Here is a 21,665-nt window from a genome sequence, read left to right on the forward strand (position 1 = left end):
TGTCTCTGAGAGCCATGTTCACTGCCCCATTTTTAGGTACACAACCAGTCTGTGTTGTCATTAAGCAAGTTGTAACACTCTGTTCACAAACCCCATTTAAATGCTCGGCCTCCTGAAAGAGACAGAGATTGCTCTGGCAGCATGACTCAGAAAGCTGGCATTTAAAAAAAAAATGGTGTGGCTTTCTTTCTGTTACTGCTGAATCAGGAAAACCTCTCTTAAAGGAGCTGGAGCATGCCACCAGCAAGCAAAGCCAATCAGGAAAAAAAAATGTGACTCAACTTTTTAGTGTCTAGAATTTCTTACCAAAATCTCTCAGTTTTTAAGTGGAATTTATTCAGCCACATTGGCACCAATTTATTGAAAGGAGGTCGCTGGTTGATTCCCAGCTGCTCAGCCTCCCAAAATAATCACAGTATTAAATCACTGAATGGCCTATTAGCTCTAGCATCTTATTGGCTAGCTCTTACATATTAATTTAACCCATCTCTATTAATCTGTGTATTGTCACGTGACAGTGGCTTACCGGCAAGATTCACATTGGTGTCTGTCTCTGGCTGGGCTACATGGCTTCATCAATACATGGTAACCATGCATTAAGTCTACTATGCTAGTTCTTGTTAGACCTAACTTTTTTCGGTCGTACATCTCCTTTACACAGTGAAAGAAATTAATGATAATGCTGCAGGACTTCATTCCCCTTGAGGAGTGATTGGAGCCTCTATTCTCCCTACCTTTTCAGCCTTCACTGATCATGTGATATATGTGATATATTCCCTTAGAGTGTGATATACCTGCGTTTCTTGTGCATAGGGCCAGCAAAGCTCAGTTTAAATCATTTCAAACCTCTGATAGGTTAATTTCCTTTCTTTACATGTCTCAGTTCACAGAGATGTTACTGCGTGCCTCTGTGGCTATCAGCTATTTGAACCGAGAAGCAACTTAGAATCATTGCTATTTTCACATTTTTGTAGTTTTTAAAAAGATGCCCCCCCATTTGTTGCAATCTGCTCCAAAACACACCATACTAACCAAATACAAGCTTCGTGCTTTCCCTTGAGGCTTCGTTCCTCTTAACCATCACAATGCTCCTTTATCTTCTGTCATAATAAGAATCCAGAAGCACTGTACTTTCCTAAATAAAGAAGACCTCTCATGCATACAGATTCAAACTGGGAAAACAAATATACCAGGGGGTGCCTTTTAATTTGACAGAAGATCTTCTGCATGACAAAGCATTCCCCTGATGATTGCTTTTAAATAGACAGTCAATTCCCTCAGTGTGCAGAAAGTCACCATTAAAAAAAAATTGTCAACATGCTAAAGATTTTTAAAAACAAACCCACACCTGTTCCTAATATTTATATGTAAATGGTGAACATTTACAAGTGTGTCCCAGTGATGGGTAAATGATGCAGATTTGGGAATTGCTCTTTTGTGCCAGTATTAGAGAAATGGGCACAGTGGCTCATCTAGTTTGGCATCTCTGTTGTGAGAAAACACTGACCAAAAGACACTTAAGGCGGTGAGGTGGGATGGGAATGGGCCATTGCAGTTTCCGCTTTCATGACACAGGTCATCATCTAAGAAAGTTGAGGTGGGAAGGGACTTCAAAGCAGGAATAGGAACTGAAGCAGGGACTAAGGGAAGAAGACTGCTTGCTGGCTTGCTTCCTCTGGCTTTCTCAGCTTCCTTTCTTACATGGCTTAGGTCCACTGCAGTGTCTGGACCACCATGCCCACCTTAAGTAGGTTTTATGGCCATCAAAATATTTAACTGAATTCTTAAAGCTGTTGGAGCTTATGATGGTCATTACCATGACTTGTGAATCTCATTGTTTTGTATGAAATCATAGAATAAATAGTTTTTCATTAACTTTTGTAGCTCATAATGTAAGCTCCTACTAAGCCATACCTGTGCTATATAGTAGTTGCCTAAAGAGATGGCATATATTACAGCATTTTAATTTCCACAGACTCTATTGTTTGTGACAGTGAGAACTTTGATCTGCTGATTTTTCTATATCTCAACACAGCTCTACACAGCTTGGCATGTTATTATTGAATATTCCCTTTGCATATAAATGATTAGAACAGAGACAGATTTTATCCTCTCCAAGTTCATGTTCTGGGTGTTGCTTGAGATTTACTATGTTGGTATCAGCCCATCTTTGCTGCCCTTGTTCCCTTCAGTATGATATGTCCTCCACTCCAACCCTACATCCTGAACCCTCTGTTCTTATCATAGTGAAAATACATCAACCCCGTCATAGTGAAAACACATCAACCCCGTCATAGTGAAAATATACCAACTCACTCATTATTTTTCAATTAGAATCAGTTCTCATTTGATTAAGAAATTGACCAGGAACAGGATGGAGAGACCCCAAGGAAAACACATAATATTTTGAGATAAGCTCTTTGTCCCTTTATGTTAAAATCTAACTTTGCAGTATTTACTCAACTGTCAGTCAAGTGACAAATCTTCTGTCTAGATTCATGAGGGGCAACATTTCTTTTAAAATTTAAAGTATGACTTAAAAAAACTTATAGTCCAATTAGGTTTCTCTGACATAAAGTCAAGCTTGAATGGTTCATAACAGGATGGGAATCTCTTTTTTCCTGGGTGACATTTGTGAACAAGATTAGTAAAAACCTCAGAATAACTTGCGATCCCTCTTAAATGCCAAGTCAACCCCAAGAAATTTTTATTTTAAAGCTGAATTAGTTGATCAGTTTTGTAATCTCATAAATGTTTGAGTCAACCAAAACCACGACTTTCTCTTCAATTATAGAATCACTCGGGTATACAATTTTAATATTTTAATTAAAATTTAATATTGCTTTTCTCTTGGGAAAAAAAGGTGTTACTTGGTTGTCTGTTTTGATTCTACAATTTCCTTAAGGGACAGATTGATATAACTTTCTTTTCTCAAGGAACTTACTTTAACTTGGGGTTAGAGAGGAGGTTAGAGCAATCAGATAAAACAACCTGGCAAGCGAACCAGGCTCCATGTAATGTAATAAGGGACAAGAGCACAGTGGGGAGGATGCAGTGAGCAACTGCAGAGGAAGGTTCCGGGGCAAAGCTGTGTGCAGAGGGTGGGAATTGCCTTGGACCTCTCAGGTTAGATAAACTTTGAGTAGACGGAGAACATTGGGAATATGCAATTTAAGAGGTGAGAATTCCACCTGTGGAGAAAAAGTACATATTAGGGAAAGTTAGGAAGACTGTATTATTGAGAGTCGTGTGAGGAAACATTATCTGGTTCTCTGGAGTCCCAAACCCCAGGTGCTAATTCTGTTTCCTTTGTTCTTTCTTTTCACAGTGCTAGGAATTCCTTGTACATGCTAGAGAAGGGCTCTTTTATTAAACTATGTCCTCAGCCCAAGCTACACTTTCCTAATTTCAGAATTAACTAGCCACATGTATCTATCTAACAGTTAGATTTACAGTAAGCAGATGCTTAGTTCCTCACTCACAGTAGCCATCTTTCAAGGGATTAGTGGCTCTAGTACCTGCTGTCGGAATGTCAGTAGCATAGAATGTTTCCTCGCACAGCAAGTCCTGTTAGACATCACAGTGTCCAGTTTCAGTAGTTTTAGGTTGGTCTAGGAGAATTGGGAAGCAGGGTATCTGGTATAATAATGTAAACTGTGGCTTAATTTCAATGCTGTAAGCAAAAAGCAACCACTCCCTCCTTCCTCTCTTCCTCTGGACCCCCAGGGCACTTGCGTCATGTACACAAAGCCATACACAGAGATGATACATATATATATATATATATATATACATATATATATATAATCAAATCTTTAAAATTTGAAGTTTTGTTGACACTTGTTTGAATGTAGGTGTGCTGTTTGACCTTTTCAAGTTGTCTTGATGTTTTAGGGTTTATTTTTAGATAATATAGAGATAGCATGCCTGACATTGATTTGGTAATTCAATCAGTTTCTTGCTTGTCTGCTATATGTGAGAGACTATTAGTATCTCTAGGGGACACATCAGTGAACAGTGTTGCTATTTTAGGGGTGGCTTCACTGCTGTGATAAATATTTTATTACTTAATATTGCTTTTTAATAATTTGTGATCTGTAATAAACTTTTATGCAATCTGTGTTTATTTTTAAAATTGTGTTGCTAATAATAGTCCTACCAACTTGTAAACACTATGGTTAAAAATGTAAAGCTATTAAAAGTATCACATACTTGGCTTCTTAAAATAAGAGTTTCTATTAATATCTCAAAAATTATGAAAACGTAACAGAATCCTTCTCCCTCGAATGTTCAGTGTAGCCACTCCTGGTGTTGCCTGGCATTACAGGAACATCTTGGTTATCCTGTAACTAAATCTATTCAACTTTTAATGAATTTCTGTTGCCACTAATGAGAAGTTATATAGTCCCAGTGAAGGGCTTTATTGATAAAAAATGATTATTCAAGTGTCACAGGAACATTCTACACAGAAAAATCGAGACTTAGACAAAGGCTTATACAACCTGATTAGTGTCTGATATGAAATGACTGCATATTGTACTTTCTTATTGATCTCATGAGAGATACAGCATCTTAGGGATGAAATAATACAAATGAATAATGTCGTTCAGATATAACTTCACTTTTAGTGTCTCATGATTAGTGAGTTTTCTGATCACTTTTCCTACAGACCAAACAGAAGGAAGTGACCCCGTGATTTGTAATAAAAAAAGGTACCCTCTAAGCTACTTTTTCTCAAACTATGGGTTGCGACCCGATTGGGGGAGCGGGCGTCAAATGAGTTGCCTAAGATCATAAAAAAAACACAGATTTTTACATTATGATTCATACCTAAAAAATTACAGTTATGAAGTAACAACAAAGATTTTTTTTTTTTTTTTGGTTTTTTGAGACAGGGTTTCTCTGTGGTTTTGGAGCCTGTCCTGGAACTAGCTCTTGTAGACCAGGCTGGCCTCGAACTCACAGAGATCCGCCTGCCTCTGCCTCCCGAGTGCTGGGATTAAAGGCGTGGGCCACCACCGCCCGGCTAACAAAGATAATTTTATGCATGGGGGTCACCACAACATAAGGATCTGAATGAAATAAATAGTTAATTTAAAAAGGAAGGTTGAGAACCACTGTCCTAAGCACTGATGTTCTCACCATCCTAAGCTGGCTAAAGAGTATGCCTTGTTCACTGTAAGGCAATCAAGATTGTAGACACTACAGAGGGGAACAGCCAGTGGCTCTGGGGTGAGAATAAGCTTGGAGAGGATGATATAACTATTGTCAAATAGATTAATATTTCTCACATTATTTCACGGACACATTTCGGTTGCATTTAAATTTTCTAAATTTCTTTCATGCTTTGCAGTATTATGTAGTTTTTGTAGCATCCTTAATAATGTATATTGAATCTAGTGACTGATAGACTGTATCAGTGAATGGTTTTTGTATCTTAAGAGGTCATTCAGATAACTCTAGTGATCAATATGGGTGCGCTAACTTTGGTAAAAGTTGCAGTATAAATTAGACAATGACGTAACAATTTCATTATGTGAATCTTCTTTTACTTATAAAGGTATCACCAGGAAGTGCTAATCTAAAAAGGGTTTGCCCCGCGGCATTATCACACGATCTTCCATAATTATGATTTTTAATTGAAAGTAGATAAAAATGCTAGCTTCATTGTGCTGCTTTTAAAGGGTTTTTACTTTATGACCATTCTATATTCTAATGAAAATGTTAAAACATCATCCCAATTAGATTCTTGACGTAAATTATACTCTCAACTCTCCGCTCCCACAGCTTCTTCTCATACAGAGGCAGAAATGATACTCCCTAGCTATACCCCACCCCCATACAACACCAGACGGCTGCTCACCATGTCATGGCACATTTCTCTCAGTACTTCTGTTTTTTTTTTTTTTTTTACTGTAATCTTCATAGCACATCAAAGGTCCTGACATGACGAGCGAGGGTGATGATATTGTCTTTTTGTACTAAAATGACTTTGATCATAAATGACACTGTTGTTTTCAGGTAACCCATCTTTGGTGGGGCTGGCAGACCTTGGCTCTTGCATTCTAGGTGGGACTAGTGAGCCCTGCTGCAGAGATGAAGGGATGCCTCAGTGGGGCATAACCTCCTCCCCCACATACAGACACAGAGCGTGTAGCATACAGTATCACATATTAGGTGACAGTCGGGGTATTGCCGCCTTTGAAAAGAGAGCAGCTAGAATGATATAGTGCCTATTTAGACACAGTTATTATTTAAATAAGCAGGAGTTGCTAGTTACAGAGTAACTTTTCGGAACAAAAGGGCTTTGTCCTCCTGTCCTTTAGAAAAGTTTGCCATTTGCAAACCCTGTTCTGCTGGAGCCCGTTTTTATTGAGGGCTTATTTGTTACAATGGTAGGCCATCTGGCACTTCAAAACTTCTGAGACTTTCAGGGGATTGTGTGCAGTGTCGTTAGCTCTCAGATATAATGATGCCACCATTTGTGGGGTAGGTGTCTACCTGAAAAGATGAATACACTTTACTTAGAAATTTTCTAGTGGACTTCATTTTGTGTAAAAAGAGTAAAACATGCTATGGAGAAAAAAATCAATTTAAGTAGAAAAGATTTAAATAGATCTCATCTATCAATATTCGCCTCTACGTCTGTGTCTGAGTGGTATCCATTGTTGCTGTCTTATAGACGTTTCCAGAATTGGCATAGATTATTCCTATACAAAACTTCACCATTCTTCCTGCCTTTGGGGATATTCATATGGCCTATTTCTATATATGTATTACATCTATGTATTTATTTATTTATTTGCTAGCATCATCTACTTTTCTGTAGCTACGCCGCATCTTACTATGTGAATCTGCCATGATTTCTTGCTTAGATTAAACATGATTTCATGTTTAGGTTGTTTTTAGGTTCTAGGGTGTCGAATAGGCCTTGTTGAGCATTCTCAAGCCCATGCTTTTGAGCTCCTGTGGATAGAAGTTCTGTGTCAAAGGTTATAAGTATTTAAAATTATCCTCTGTCCCCAGACTGGGCAGATTCTAGAAAGGTTTAGCCTAGTTTTATGAGGAGTAGAAATTCTTCATTCTCTAATCAGACCATGATTTTCTTATATGCCGCCTCACTCAGGTCTAGGTTCACTGCCTCTGTTCAGTGAACACAGGGGGAAGAAATAAAGACCCAATGTGCTCAATGTCCAGAGCACCTACTGAAGGAAGTGTGGTAAGAACCTAGCATCATGTCAGTCAGAGGGTGGGAAGGGAAGGGAGAGAGAAACTAAAAACAAAAATGATGGTCTCTGTCTTTTGGGGAGTCACATTTTATGGTTCGTATGGGAAAATCTGTGGACCAGATATGGGTAAAGAGTAATAATCATGGTTAAGAAGTTCTAATCGATTTGGGCGCGACTTTTCCGAGTTCTGAGTAAGTTATTAAGCAGGAAGCTGGCAGGAACATGGCTGACAATTGATGTGAGAGCTCAGCCATGATTCCGTGAGCCAGAAGAGTCCTGAAGATGCCACAGCTTCATATTAGAAGCAGAAGTTGAGCGCATGTTCTGGGGATTAGTTTGACCGTTGCGTGTGTCCACAGCATCTTCCGTTCCCTAAGTTCTCATTCACAGTGCAGGGGTGATGTCCTTCTGCGGCAAGCCCCTGGTTTTTGTCTGTGAGAGAAAATTCTCCACATAATTCTGACCTTTTCCTCACTACTAGTTAAGTTTTTACTTTTAAATTTGACTTTTATTTCCTAAATCCGAACCGTCCTGCCACATTGTCAAAGCTTTATTAAACCATATAGAAAGCCTTCTAGTATCTTCTGCCTGATGCTCCCTGGGGTATGGCTGCATCTCTCCCTGCAATGTCAGTAGACATCTGGGATGCTGACTCTCGACCACCTGAGATCCTTCGCTCTTGCCTGCTGTTGCCTGATTTTCAGGAGGATGTAGTGTGGGGACATTAACTTATCTTGGCATTATTTTGAGTCACCTAATAAAGTGCTCTCTGAATCCTTAAACGTTTGGAGGGTTATGGAAAACTGACCCCTGCACCTGGCAGGCTAATCCAGAAATGGATCGTCTGGTGAGCTTGCCCCTGAGCCCCTTCCGCACCCACCCACTCCCCCGAGGAAGATAAAGGCTCTTTGTGCCTTTTAGCATCCCTGTTAAAGTCTTCTGGCTGTGTACCGTGGAACTGTAGAGAGGATTGAATTTATTTCTGTTATGAATGTTATTTTTTATTTCCCAACAACCACCCATATCATTATCAATATAGATACGGCCCTTATTAAAGATGGACATTATAAATTCGGGCCTTATATACAGTCATATTGCCCAGGCTTCCTGCGATGAAAGGAGACTTCACCCCTTTCAAGAGGGGGCTCAGGCCTCCATCTCTTGGTTGAACTTTCTGCCCTTTGGAGCTGTATATTACCTTAAATAGCTTGCAGCTGACAGGCTGCACTGCTGGCCCATGCAAACTGAAACACCGTAATGGATGGGGTAGCCTCTCCTAATGGAGCCACAGTGGTGAGAGACAATGAGTAGAAAACTCCCGTCATGATGAGGGGCTTGGAGCTATGTTATTTTATTTTAGAGTTCCTACCTCCAACTCAGCACGGTTATGAAGAGGAGAAATGAGGTTATTTGCTTCCTAAGAAAGAAGAAGTCTTTCCTTGAGACAGAATGGGCTTACTGCAAGCAAAGTCTGCTGGCCCATGCCTGAAGCTGTTCATTTTGGTAACAAGCGAAACAGCCACCACGTACCAATTTATCTGTGGTCACCTATTGACCTCCATATGCTTTGCTTTACAGGCTCCTAAGATGTCTTTCTTTTCTTTGTGTTCTTTGTGTTGGCCACTATCATGAGAAATCTGTTAGGTTTTATGCAGAAAATAAACTTTATCGTTACAGTTTTACAAATGCCAACTTGGTCTTTAGAGCACATGAATGCTTGAAGAGCCATTTTTTTGTTCCTGGAAAAGCCTCTCTTTAAGGTTAACACTAGATAATCTCTTGCTGCTTTCATAAAATTACAAATAAGTTATCTTTTAGCAAATTCTATGCAATACAGTTTTAAAATGTGGACTGTTTCTTAGTTAGCCTAGCCTTTGGAAAGACGTCCATGCCAAAGCCATGCAGATTTCTTCATCTTGACACTGGAATGTCGTTTTAATTAAGTAATTTGGATTTGGATTTTATTGGTTGGATTTTCCTGTATTTCTTCATGGCTCTGAAGCCTTTCTTTACTTTCTCATGCAACTGTGTGCTTACGTTTGAAGCATGACTCATTTAGCAAAGACCCCTGGGTTCTTCAGGTTGGTCTGTGACAGGGGCCGGGAGTGTTGAGTGTATTCCCACTCTCGAGGATTGGTGAGCAGCTTATTTGCACACAGTTTAAACTGAGAAAATGTCAACTGCTTCAAATGCCACCCTCCAATTTGTTGTCTCTCTGGTGACTTTTTAATTTCACTGGAGGTGTCTATAAGATTTATAAGATTTACAGATGATAGTGTGTCAAAGAAAAGCGTGATATAAAAAAGGGGTATATATCGCCAAGATGGCATTTCATGAACTGAATTTAACCTGAGAAAATATCATTACCAATATGTAGGATTTTACAAATCTTACTTTTAATGTTTGATTATCAAACTGTGAAATTATAGACTGGAGAGGTAGCTGAATGGTCGAGCACTTACCTCACGTAAGGATGAGCCTAGATTTGGTTGTCTAGTTCCAAAATAAATAAACAAATAAACATAACACTTTAGGTTTAGTGTGATTGATTGTGTAATTAAAAGAAATAATTCAGAGATGGGGACTAGGCAGATTGCCTGGCCATCAAGAGTTCTTTCTGCCCTTCCAAGGGACTGGAGTTCAGTTCTTAGCATCCAGGCCAGGTGGTTCACAAGCTTTTGTAATTCTAGCCCTAGAAGCCCCAAGGTTTTCTTCTAACCTTTGTGGGTACCCACACTCTCATTCTCATGCACATACTCACACACACACATAAAAAGATATATATTATATAATTAAATATATAATTAAAAATAAAATAAAGCTGATCAAAACAGGAATTTGCAGATGCTGTGTAAGTGATCCCCCCTTCTTTTGAGTGCTCTGTGTTGAACAAAGCGATCTCCACCTTCATTCACTTTGCCATCACAACTAGGTTTCCCCACATCTTTGGTAGTTTTTGACCACAGTGAAGAGATTTCTGTCTCATACCCTCTCTTCTTTACTGGCAGAGGATGGCATCTCTGAGAATGGGCATTGTTCAGAAGCAGCCTCTTTGGGATGTTCTTCCAGAGCCCTGGCGAGACGGCCCTCTTTATCCTCAGCCTGTGCAGAACACATGCACTTATCGCACTCATTGAAGTTTCTTCTTTGGGGGAGATCTTCCTTAAAAAGGATGCTGTTACTATATCATGACGTTTATTCTTGCAGAGGAATACAGCTATCTGGACCACTTCTTATAGCATTGTGCTACTTGGTTTGCTTCTGCTGTCCGATGGTCTGTCGCTCCATAGTCTCTGTGGTTGCCTTTTCTGATATGCTCACGGGGAGCGGCGTGTTTGCACATGTAGCTCCCAGCCCTGCAGCACTCTGGGTGGTAGCTGGACGTTTGCCCAGCTGGGGAGAGATTGCTCTTTTCCTCCAGCTCCTTTATTTATTTATTTTTCTGTGGGGCTATGACAATGTTGGTGGTTTCTTTTGTCTTGAATTTATGTAAAAAGTTTATTTGCTGCTGTTCAAAGGTCTCAGCATGTGGCCTGAGCCCAGGCAGACCGGGTTCCATGGCTCAACCAGTTCCTGAGAGAAGGACTCTCCTAGGATTCTGAATGCTGGGGCCTCCCTTTTGTCCCTTCTGTTTTGAGCCACATTACAGAATGGTTTTTACTTGAGATTTTCTGAATCACGAGGAGAGTAAGTCGAGAGTTTCTGACATCAGAAGTATCTATCCATCACAATCCAGAGCATTGGAAAGCACATAAGACCATTTTGCCACAGGGGACGAGTAGATTTTTATGAGTAAATAATGAAAATATTTTAAAAGCTTGTTATGTTTTGTATAAATGGACATATGTAAAACACATGCTATTTAAATACCGGTGTGAAAATAAGGTGGAAAGCAAAACAGCTTGTAAATCAGAAACCTGTTACAGTGAGGGATCCCTGCTCCTCGCTAATTTGAAGGGAACCTCTTTTCCCATGGGTTTAAATGGGTGCTAACCTCTCTGATCTCTCAGGAAAGTGAAGTAGTCATTTGGGGAAAGGAAACTCTGATTTTAGCTGATCAACCCACACGCACTGGCTTCGTGGGAGCCTAGGCAGTTTGGATGCTCAACTTACTAGACCTGGATGGAGGTGGGGGTTCCTTGGACTTCCCACAGGACAGGGAACCCTGATTGCTTTTCGGGCTGAGGGGTGGGGGACTTAATTGGGGGAGGGAGAGGGAAATGGGAGGCGGTGGCGGGGAAGAGACAGAAATCTTTAATAAATAAATAAATTTTAAAAAAAAGAAAAAAAGAAAATACTGGTTTTATGATAAAAATCCTCTACACAGCTAGAGAAAGATGTCTCCTATGCTCATTCCTGCCGCCCTTAGCTTTTATTGCAATGCTAAATGGCTATGTGCAGCCAGAACAGCAAAACTGTAGGGTGATTGTGACCAGTGCAAAGAAGGTGTGCTTTGATCTGAAGGGTTCCCTCTAAAATCGCCGCGCCTGAAGCGTCATGCTTTTCTGAGTACCACCAAGGTGGGAAGGAAGTTCAGTGCCATTGGTTGTTAAAACCAGAATATTTTCTCCCGTTCTGTGTCAGTATCAAATTCTCCCCGTGAAAACTATCTGAGTGACTTCATAATAAGATCAAAGAACTTTTAAAAGTCTTTTCCTAGTCATTTTGCCTTTACAGCCCCTTTTATTTTCTTTGCACAAATAATGGAATTAATCGAGCCTGTTTTCTTTTGTGTCTTGTATTGTGTGGCACACCCACTCCCTTTTCTTTTCATGGGTGGGCTCCCAAGGGGAATATGGATCCTGGGGTCTATTCAGAACTAGGACAATGTAAAGGATACTGTACTAAAGTTTGGGGCAGGGAGGCCTCCCGGAAGTGGGAGTAAGCTTCAGTGAAGCTGGGTGAGGGGGGTGGTGGAAAGGGAGGATGCCGATTAAAATAATAAACAAGGGCTGAAGAGAGAGTGATTGCCACAGCTCTGGCAGAGCGGGTCTGGGAGTCCCTGGAGCTGCTCCAGGCTCCTCTCGGCAGCTGCACACCCTGCCCTGCGGAGGGCATCATGGGATTTGTCTCAAGACCTTTCCTCCGGACCCAAGCAAAGCAACTTTTAAAACTTTAGCTCCAGGGCACTGACAGCACATCCCTTAGGCTGAGCTGAAGTGGGGAAGTGGAGAGAAATTAGCTTGGTGGTCACCATAGCAACTCCGCCGGCGGCGGCTGCTCTCTGGGAGAGTGGGAACCAGTGGTCTCCTGTCTCGGGTTCTTCGGGGTTTCTTCAGCTAAGAGCACACTCCTGCTTACTGGAACTCTACATAAGTCGTGCTGTTTGAAGCTGGCTCTTTACCCAGATTTTTTTTTCTTTTTTCTTTTTTTTTTGAAACCAGTCTGAATGGAGGAAGTTGGTAATGCTTGGCTTTTCTTCCCTCCCTTCTCTCTTGCAAGTTTCCAGGCTGTAGCTTTTTTCCCTCCTTCCTTTCTGCTGTGTGTAATTGAGACCAAACTCTAAGTCTGGGCTCAGGAGGGAACAGTGGTGGCCTGCAGGTCATTAGTGAGGTGAGGAGAAAGAGACCCTGGGTGTCTCGGGGCAGAGAGGAGACCATGCCAGCCTCCTGGAACACAGCTACAAGAAAACACAGAAGCAGGTCTCTGCCTTCCGAGCTCCGAAGTCCGTGAAAAAAAGCGGACCCAAGGTGGGGTGGCTAAAATGTCCCAGTGCAAGCAGCTGATGCTCATGGGCCACCGCTCAAGGGCAAGGATTGTAAAGGATTTTACAAAAGATTTGAAAGTATAGCTAGAAAAGACACGGGTTTTAGAAGTTGGACGCTGTTGTCTGAAGGAAGTTTGCCAGGAGGATGTAGGCTCCAAGGGCTCCCGGACGATGATTGGTCTGAACTTCGGCTTACGGGAATTGTTGACAAAATTTGAAAAGGTATGCAGAAAGCAAACTTCACCGCTGCACTTTTTCCTTCCCTGTTTCTGCTCTCCTCTTTCTTCTTCCTCCTTCTTTTCTTCTCCTTTTTTTCTTCTCCTCCTCCCCCCTCCTCCTTCTCCTCCTGGATTGATTGTTTAGTGTTAACTTCTAAAGAATTTTTTTTTTAATTTAATAGCTTCTGTGAGATTAGGTTTTTAGGCCCACAGTTCTTTCCCTTGGCCAGGGTGAATTCTGAGGCTTGTCAGCCTTAACATTCCACATCAGAGGGGATGGCTTATAGTCAAGTCAGCTGATAACTTAATTGCAATTTGGGGGAGAAAACAAAACAATAGGCAAAGCCAGCAACAAACACTGGGTTTGGGTGCCAAAGCCTGACTTCATCAGGCCTGTGTCCTGTTTTCCATGCCCCTGGGGTCTGTTTATCTCTTCGGCTGCTGCTGCTGCTGAGCCTGCCCTTGCAGCCCTGTCTGAGGACCAGTTCTGAGCCCCAGAATCTGGTCCGTGATAATGATGGCAAATCTGCTGTCAGGCTTTTCTCTCAGATTGTCCGTTTTTAAAGTGGATAGGCTTTAAGGCTTGGGTCAGAAGTTTTTCATTTGGCATCCTTCCCCCCCCCCAGGCTTTTTGGCACACCCCAGGGTGGAGCTTACCCTGCAAAAAAGCTACCTCCTCACTTTTAGAATTCAACAATGCAGAAAGCTTCCCATGCCAGTTAGCGGCTTCCTGAGTTCCTGGCTTGCTCCAGTCTCTGCTCCTTAAAGAAGTGGGGAGAGGAAGGGAAGAAAAAGGCCAAGCAGTTTATCTCTACCCGCACAGATGAACTGTTTGTCAGCTGTTAAATATGTGCTCTGGGTTTCCCCCGTTCACTGATAGTACAGATATAAACAAGACTATATTGAATCATTCAAAGCATTAGTAAGCTTTGTCTTGGCAATTACAACAGACAGAAAAGAAAGATACAAAAGCAATACCACTTAAGTTGGTGCTGGATATTTTCCTGGACAATTACAGCCACCCTGGCCTCCCAACAATGGGGGGAAGAACATCAGAAGGATGGACAGAGAAAAGAAGTTAGCCCTTCTTGGAGGGTGCTCCCTGACTCTCCTTGCACCCCAACTCTAGTAGTGGGTCTTTCCATTGTAAGATGGGGCCAACTTTGACCTACTGTTTTCATAGTTGTTAAACATCTGAACTCTGGAGAGCAAGGGCTGGTTCGCAGTGGGCTCGCTCACCATTTGCCTGGAAAGCAAAGAATCTCATCCTTATGGCAGCTGGAAACAGCAGGTGCCAAGTTTTATGACCATAAAGAGGTCTGTTAGCTCGTTTTCTGTAGATTTGTCTCTTTCATCCATGTGACATGAATAATCCATGCTTGCCACCCCCCCTGCAGTAATTATGCCATAATAGCTGAACTTTTGAGTTGTAATTGCTGCTGTTAGTCTTTAAGCTTAGATCAGATAGCTGAGGTGAGCAACCTACTTTCTTAAGCCTCTGGGCCACTTAATGGGTAGAGTGAGACATTCTGGAGTTGGTAGCCTTTCTCTCTCAACCCCAAAACTTTAGTATCTGAATGTATGTTAGTCCTATTTTTACTTTAGTAGTTGGCCCGACAGTAAAAGGAGGCGTGTGTCTGTTAAAGGCTTGATTTGAAGTTTTTCTCGAGAGGTAGTTTTCAAAGAAACAGTCCTGCTTCCGTCGAGTATGACATTTGTATCTGTGAAAGTAACCCAGTGAAAGTAACACTGTTGTGTGTTTCACCAGTAGGAAGTCATCATCCACGAATGTGCATTTTTCCAGCTCACGCCTTTTAAAAAAATCCTTTGTATGTTTTCACAAAGCTGTTTCATATATTGAGCTTATGTTCCATTAAGTCATTGCCAGGAAAACTGAATTCTGGAAAGGTTTCACTGCTTCACACCTCTCAAATTCAGCTTCCTCCCTCTCTCCAACTCAGAAAGCAGCACTGCATTTGTATGGAAAAGTCTGAACTATTGCAATTGGAAAGGCCCTGGTGCTGATGCTGTCATGTAAAGTGGTGGACTCAACTCCCTTTATCTATGTGTTGCATTGGTGGCTTCTCTTTATTCCACAGAATACAGAAGCTCACCTACTGTGTGCATTGGGGGACTCTCTCTATTCCATGGAATACAGAAGCTCACCTACTGTGTGCATTGGGGACTCTCTTTATTCCATGGAATATAGAAGCTAACCTGCCATATGTGTTGTGGACTATCTTTATTCCATGGAATACAGAAGCTCACCTACCGTGTGCACTGGGGGCTCTCTTTACTTTCCGTCCCCTTAGTTCTCTCTTCATCAGTATTAGCGATCTGTTTCTAGATGAACACTTGCCTTAGTGACGCCACCCTTTCTAACCGTTCAATCAGGTGGTAGGTATCACAATCAAATGCTGATTTTGCTCTGTATTTTGAAGCTATTTCTGACTTTAAGGAAACTAAGAACCAATATTGGGATAGTGGACGCAGATCTTGATATGTTCAGCAACTTCATATGTTCAGTGCTGGCTAATAAATGAGAGATAAACTTGTGAGATAATTAAGATTCCTGAATGAGATTTAAACAAACCTTCTACCTGCCGTTTAAGGCAGCAGACTGTGGAAATGAACAGAAAGTCACATTATTTCTAGAGAAGTCCAGTGGTTTTTGTTGTTTTCATCCATAATTGAATCAGGTAAATGATGGAATTTCTGCTCCCAAGATGTGTTCCAAGACCATGGAACACATGGGCAGATGACACTTGAGACTCATGTGTCTTAGAACCATAATGTTACGAGTCTCTAGTGATCCAGGAGGCAGAAAGTATAAGTTACACATAGAGGTCCTCACCAAAGATCAGGAAACTATACTTACTATCAGGATATGCAAAATCTGGTAAGAGGAGGGACCTCTTACCAGAGGAGAAGGACCTCACAAGGTGAACCTGCCAACAAGCATGTCTGCCTGTATCCTTAAACCACATACAGCTGTGCTCATGGGTGACTGCCCAGCAATGCCAAAGTTATAGACAGGCATCAGTGTTTTCCTTGCACACACTTTATAAAGGGAGCATCATGGCTTTAGTGACCTGCTGCCCTACTGGAGCCACTTGCATTGTGTGCTGTTTTTGTTTCTGTCCTTTCATCATACAGAGGACTGAGTAATGGGCAGTTTAAGTTCAATGATGTTGTTTTAAATGGCTGTCACTTTTATTAATTTTTGTAGCCCTGCAATTAGATGATTAATGATAATGGTTATTCTAAGGATTTTGATTTTGTTTTTAATTGATGGATGATAATCATACATCTTTATGGGGCAGCACGTGACATGTTGCTACATTTATATATTATGTCATGATTAACTTAGGCTCTTTAAGCCATCCATCATCTGAAACATTTATCATTTGTTGCTGTTTGTGTATTGAAAACCTCCTATCACAGTTTTGAAGCATAGGATACAATATGCTTGATTATAGTGTCCTTCGAGGGTCCCTTACCTTGTGTCTGGATAGTAGCTTTCTTTTGGTGAGATTTTAAAGGAAGGTGCTCTTCATAGTGACGATACAGTCACAAACATGTAATGCATCTTTATGCCTTTTACCTCCTTAAGCATGATGCTAATATTTTAAAAGCTGTAAGAGAACCTCAGTTCACAGGTAGCAGTCTATCATGTTGGAGAAGGCATGGCAGTCAGAGTGTTTCTGCTCGTGGGAGCTAGCGAGGATGGTTTGCTCATAGATGAGTCAGTTACAATGCTCAAGCCTGTCACCTAGCAACGTGCATCCTCCAGATAGACCCTACCTCCTAAAGTCTCCACAGCATTTCAGAACTGCTCCAGTCGGTTTGAAATACATAAGTCTATTGGGGGAGCATTTTCCAAGCTTGGTTCACAAGCAAACCAGAAGGAACAAGGCAGTAAGCAGTGTTTCTCGGGGGTTTCTGCTTCAGCTCCCACCTCCAGGATCTGGCTCTGACTTCTCTCAGTGACAGATTGTGACCTGGGAGTTGTAAACTGAAAGAAATCCTTTCCTCCCCAAGTTGGTTTTAGTGGGTGTCTTGACAATGTAATACAAAGGCAAACTAGAACAAAGGTTTTTCTACCCCATTATCTTACGTGCAATTTACATCACAAACAATCAGAGAAGAACATTTACATCACAAACAATCAGAGAAGAACATTATTGACATGGACTTCTTTTATATATATATATTTTTTTTATTGAGAAAAGGAAAAAAAAAACAAGTTTCCGCCTCCTCCCAGCCTCCCATTTCCCTCCCCCCTCCTCCCACCCTTCTCCCCCTCCCCCCACTCCTCTCCCCCTCCCTCTCCAGTCCAAAGAGCAATGACTTAATTTGAAAAGGTTACTGTCAGTACTGTCAGCCTGTCAAAATGAGATTCCAGTGTTGACCAAAATATGATGCAATAGCTTGATTGAAAGTTGTAGACCTAATCATTGGAATAAAATGTAACATGAAGCATAATTAATAGAGTAATTGAAACCAATAAGTAATTGAATAACTTATTACAACTTGCGACCTGTGAAAACAAACTTCTGACTTGATTTGTTTATTTTTATTTGAAAAAAAAAATGTCGGGATTTTTTTTCAAGTTGTGAATCTCGTCTTTAAAACCAGAGGCTCCGGTGATAATCCTCCAGCATTTCTTTCACTCCATCTTCACTGTCTCTCAGATCCAGGGATTTTTTAAAGGCTCACTTAATTAGCCCAACCTTGGGGGCAGGCTAGGGAAGTAATTGCTAATCTCACTTCTCCACCTTCAGGACAGGGATCCACACTTCTCCCCGAGGAAACATTGTGTGAGCCATGTAGGGGTAGAGAAATAAACCATGCAAAAATAAAGTTGTATCAACTGGTCTCAAAGAGGATGCATCTAATCTAGCAGTGGTTTAGCTGCTGAGGTCGGCTGATGGTATCATGTGCTGTTAGAATATTTACACATTTCTGCTGGGCTAATTTAAAGGAACATTTTTACCTCCATCATCAGGATGCTATTGTTCATAAGACATAGAAAACAAAATGTATCTGGGCATGGTGACCTGTGTTTATAAACTTAGTGTTTGGAAGGTTGGGTAGGAGGCCCAGCCTAGGATACATAGTGACACCCTGCCTCAAAAGCAAAAACAGAAACAGCACAAACAAATTTGTGTGTGTGTGTGTGTGTGTGTGTGCGCGCGCGCGCGCGTGTGTAGAATACATAGTGACACCCTGTCTCAAAAGCAAAAACAGAAACAGCACAAACAAATTTGTGTGTGTGTGTGTGTGTGTGTGTGTGCGCGCGCGCGCGTGTGTAGAATACATAGTGACACCCTGTCTCAAAAGCAAAACAGAAGCAACAACACAAATAAATTTCCCTGTGTATATGTGTGTGTGTTTGTGTGTGCGGGTGTGTGCTATCCATCCATAATATCTTTGTTTATATCTCTATTAAAGGAATGTCTAGTTAAGGGCAAAAACTGCTAATAAGATATTAAAATCAAAGTAAGTACCAAACAGAAGAAATACATACTTTTCTTTATGCCGTTTATTGGATCTAGGTAATGGGTGTTCTTCATAGAAGCAATCAGAAGACCTTGCCTAGCTTTTGAAGCCTTGTTCTGGAGAGCTGTGATGGAGTTTGCATCTTAAGCAATTGATGGCAGTTCAGTCAGATGAAAAGTAGTCATCCTCTTTTCCGAGCTCTTTCTCCTTCCCAGCCCTCCACATTATGTGTAGCCCTTTACATGAGTCCTTAAGACATTACCCTGCCCCGTTTGGAGATATTAGTTCAACTACTTGACGATTGCTCTGGGCCCAGTGTGCACATGACTGACTCATGCTAAGAGCCTGAAAGAGAATTGCTTTGTGCTTCTAGAGGGATTACAGTCCCTTGCTAATTATCAGTAACCATTTAGTGCTCTTTAACCTTCTGAAGCACTTGCAGGGTGAAAGAGGTAAGCGTTAGTCGGGCCCATCTTCCCGGATGGGCGACCAGTGTAAAGCTTCCTTTATGGAACTATGATGTATTTTAGCTTTTTATGCTGCCTGAGGGTTGTGCCCTCCCTGTGGTCCGTGCTGGCATCTTGATGTTGGACATGTCGCACCACTGCACAGCTATCTACCAAGGAGCATGATTCATTAAGCTCATTTAATTCTGAATTTCCACTGAGAGCTTAGACAGGTCTCTACTGCACAGGCTTCTCAACAATTTCACGTTTCTCATATCCAAGACTGTTAAGTGAGGAAATTGAACTAACTGTTTACTTCTTTGACATCCAGTCCGTTACCTACCTTCTTCTGGAATTACTGTGGCTAATTTGCCAATCTGTCAAAATGGGTTTGCATGGAAGAAATGTATGAGTGTTTGTTTATGACATTGGTCTTCATATCATCTATTTTGTTTTATGTTAGGCTTACTCTGTGTAACAGGCTGTGAAAGATACAGAAGAAACATAATATTATTTTTTTTTTAAAAAAAAAGCATTCTGGGCATTTTGGCAGCATATGCCATCAAATAGTCAATAAAACAAAATCATGGATGCTGATTTCTTTTGTTTTGCTCACTTTCTGGTTGTTGATTTTTCTTTCTGTTGATGTTGATCATGAATGGGAGGGTTCTCTGCACACTGAGAGCTTTATTCCAGTATGAACATTGTGTAGTGCTCTCCCTCAGAGATTTCGGGGCCGTGTGTCTTTATTGATTGAACCCATTCTCTGCTGCTTTGCTGTTTTATCCCATTTACCATCTTGCTGAATCGGAAAACAACACCTGCCGCGATTGTGCTCCATTTCGTCACTGTACCCAAGCTTCTCAAGTTAGGGAGTGCCCGGGTGAACCATACTCAAGTGTTCCTATAGCCTGTTGTCTGTTTGTCTTTCTATATCTCTTGAATATGAAGGGAGGCAGTAGTTGGGAGCCAGGTATTTGTCAGGATGTTGTGGCTTGAAGCTGTGTTGTGAGTCTAGGTGTGGTCCACTGATGCTTAGGAACCTGTGCAGCGGATGTGGGGCCAAGTTCCCATGGCAATGGAAAGCAAAGAGAGGTCTTGCTGATGGTGCCAGGGAGTCTCTTGAGAAATATGGTGATGATAGAGGTCTACAGCATTGCAAAACTAGACTCTGAGTTTTATATACAGATCTGTCTATGATATGTAGGTGATGCTCAGTGCAGATTTTATGATTCAAGTAGTGAGAAGGGGGCGGGGGGAGAAAGACAGGGTCTCAGGAAGGTTACCCAGACTGGTCTCAGATTTACTAGATAGCTGATCATGAATATTCTATGAACATTTATTTGCCTTTTCCCATGCTCATTGAGAATTGGATAGTCTCAGGAAGATGGAGGCCTTTTCAATTTGAGCTGTAGTGCCCTGAAGCAGTTAGACCATGAAGAGTAGAGCTTATTTCTTTCTCTTATTCTGAAGATAGGGAAGTTCATATCAGAAAACCACAGATTTCGTGTCTGGTGAGAGCCTGCTATCTGACTCAGGGATGATGCCTTCACAATATGTCCTCTCAGAGTAGGAAAGGCAAGGCAACCTTTGGGGGGAGAGGACTCTATTTCATAAGGGCATTTATCCTGTCAGAAAAATGCTACCTTGTGACCCGACCATCTATCCAAGGCTTCATCTCTTCTTACTGTCATGTTTAAGAGTAAAGTTCCGATCTCTCATAGTGAATTGGAGGCAGAAAACCCCAGAGCACTGTAATAGGCTCATAAAGGAAGACCACCTGGGAAGAGCAGGGAACTGTGGTGTCGAACAGCGCATGCGTCTCTTCTCAATCGCGATTCGTTCCTATTGCTCTCATACAATGCTTAACCTACAGGATGAGTTATGGAGAGGAGGACCACCCCTGTCGGGTCCCCTCTGGTGTCTGTTTTCTGTTGGTAATTTCATAAACATTTGTTCATTCTCAGTGACTATTGCTTATTATTATATTCTTAGTCTCTTACTAAAAGTGTTGTTTAGGGTATGTAGAAACTGTTCAAAATTCAGAAACATACACAAAGAAGAAAACCTAGATTTTTCTACAACTTCCTTAGGTAAAGATTATATTATTTTATTTTTTTCAGTCTTTTAATGTATTTGTGTTTTCTTATATGCAAGTATATGTGATAACTGGAAAATCATCTTTAACATTTAAATAGACATAGCATATAGCTTTGTACCTTGGTTTTCAAACTCAATTGCTTGTTACCACTAATGTTTTATAGTTTTCATTTTAGAGCAAACAATTTTTTAATGTGTTTATGCATTAATATTCTTAAGATAGATACTTTGATAATAGTTTCCAGCTTTAGATGTAAATTGCTGTCTACAAGAAATTTTGTTAATTTCCACTTTAATTGTTTTGCCATCAAGTAAGCTACATTCCTATTTAATAAAAAAATGATTTTCCCTTTATTATTTCTTAATGACAATAAATATACATATTAACATTTTTCAGAAGTTTTAGAAAAAATATATCTTATTGAAAGGGCAGACCCAGGGAAAGCAACTTTGTGAAAATCTG

At 41.0% G+C, this 21,665-nt stretch overlaps 1 protein-coding gene across 5 annotated transcripts in view; it reads left to right on the plus strand.

Moving 5' to 3' along the window:
* Utrn (utrophin) overlaps positions 1–21,665 on the plus strand; it is a 519,634-nt gene that overhangs the window by 338,838 nt on the left and 159,131 nt on the right. The window contains exon 1 of one of the 5 annotated variants that reach the window (XM_041680418.1): positions 12,649–13,158. The exons of the other annotated variants lie outside the window; for them this stretch is intronic. Coding sequence (XP_041536352.1) covers positions 13,108–13,158 — 51 coding nt within the window. The 5' untranslated portion in view covers positions 12,649–13,107. Of the gene's footprint in view, positions 1–12,648; positions 13,159–21,665 lie in introns of those variants that run through there. 5 annotated transcript variants of the gene reach the window in all.

The sequence above is a fragment of the Microtus oregoni genome, unplaced genomic scaffold, assembly GCF_018167655.1.
Source record: "Microtus oregoni isolate MIOR12 unplaced genomic scaffold, Mior012 000033F_ref0000390, whole genome shotgun sequence".
Taxonomy (NCBI): Eukaryota; Metazoa; Chordata; class Mammalia; order Rodentia; family Cricetidae; genus Microtus; species Microtus oregoni.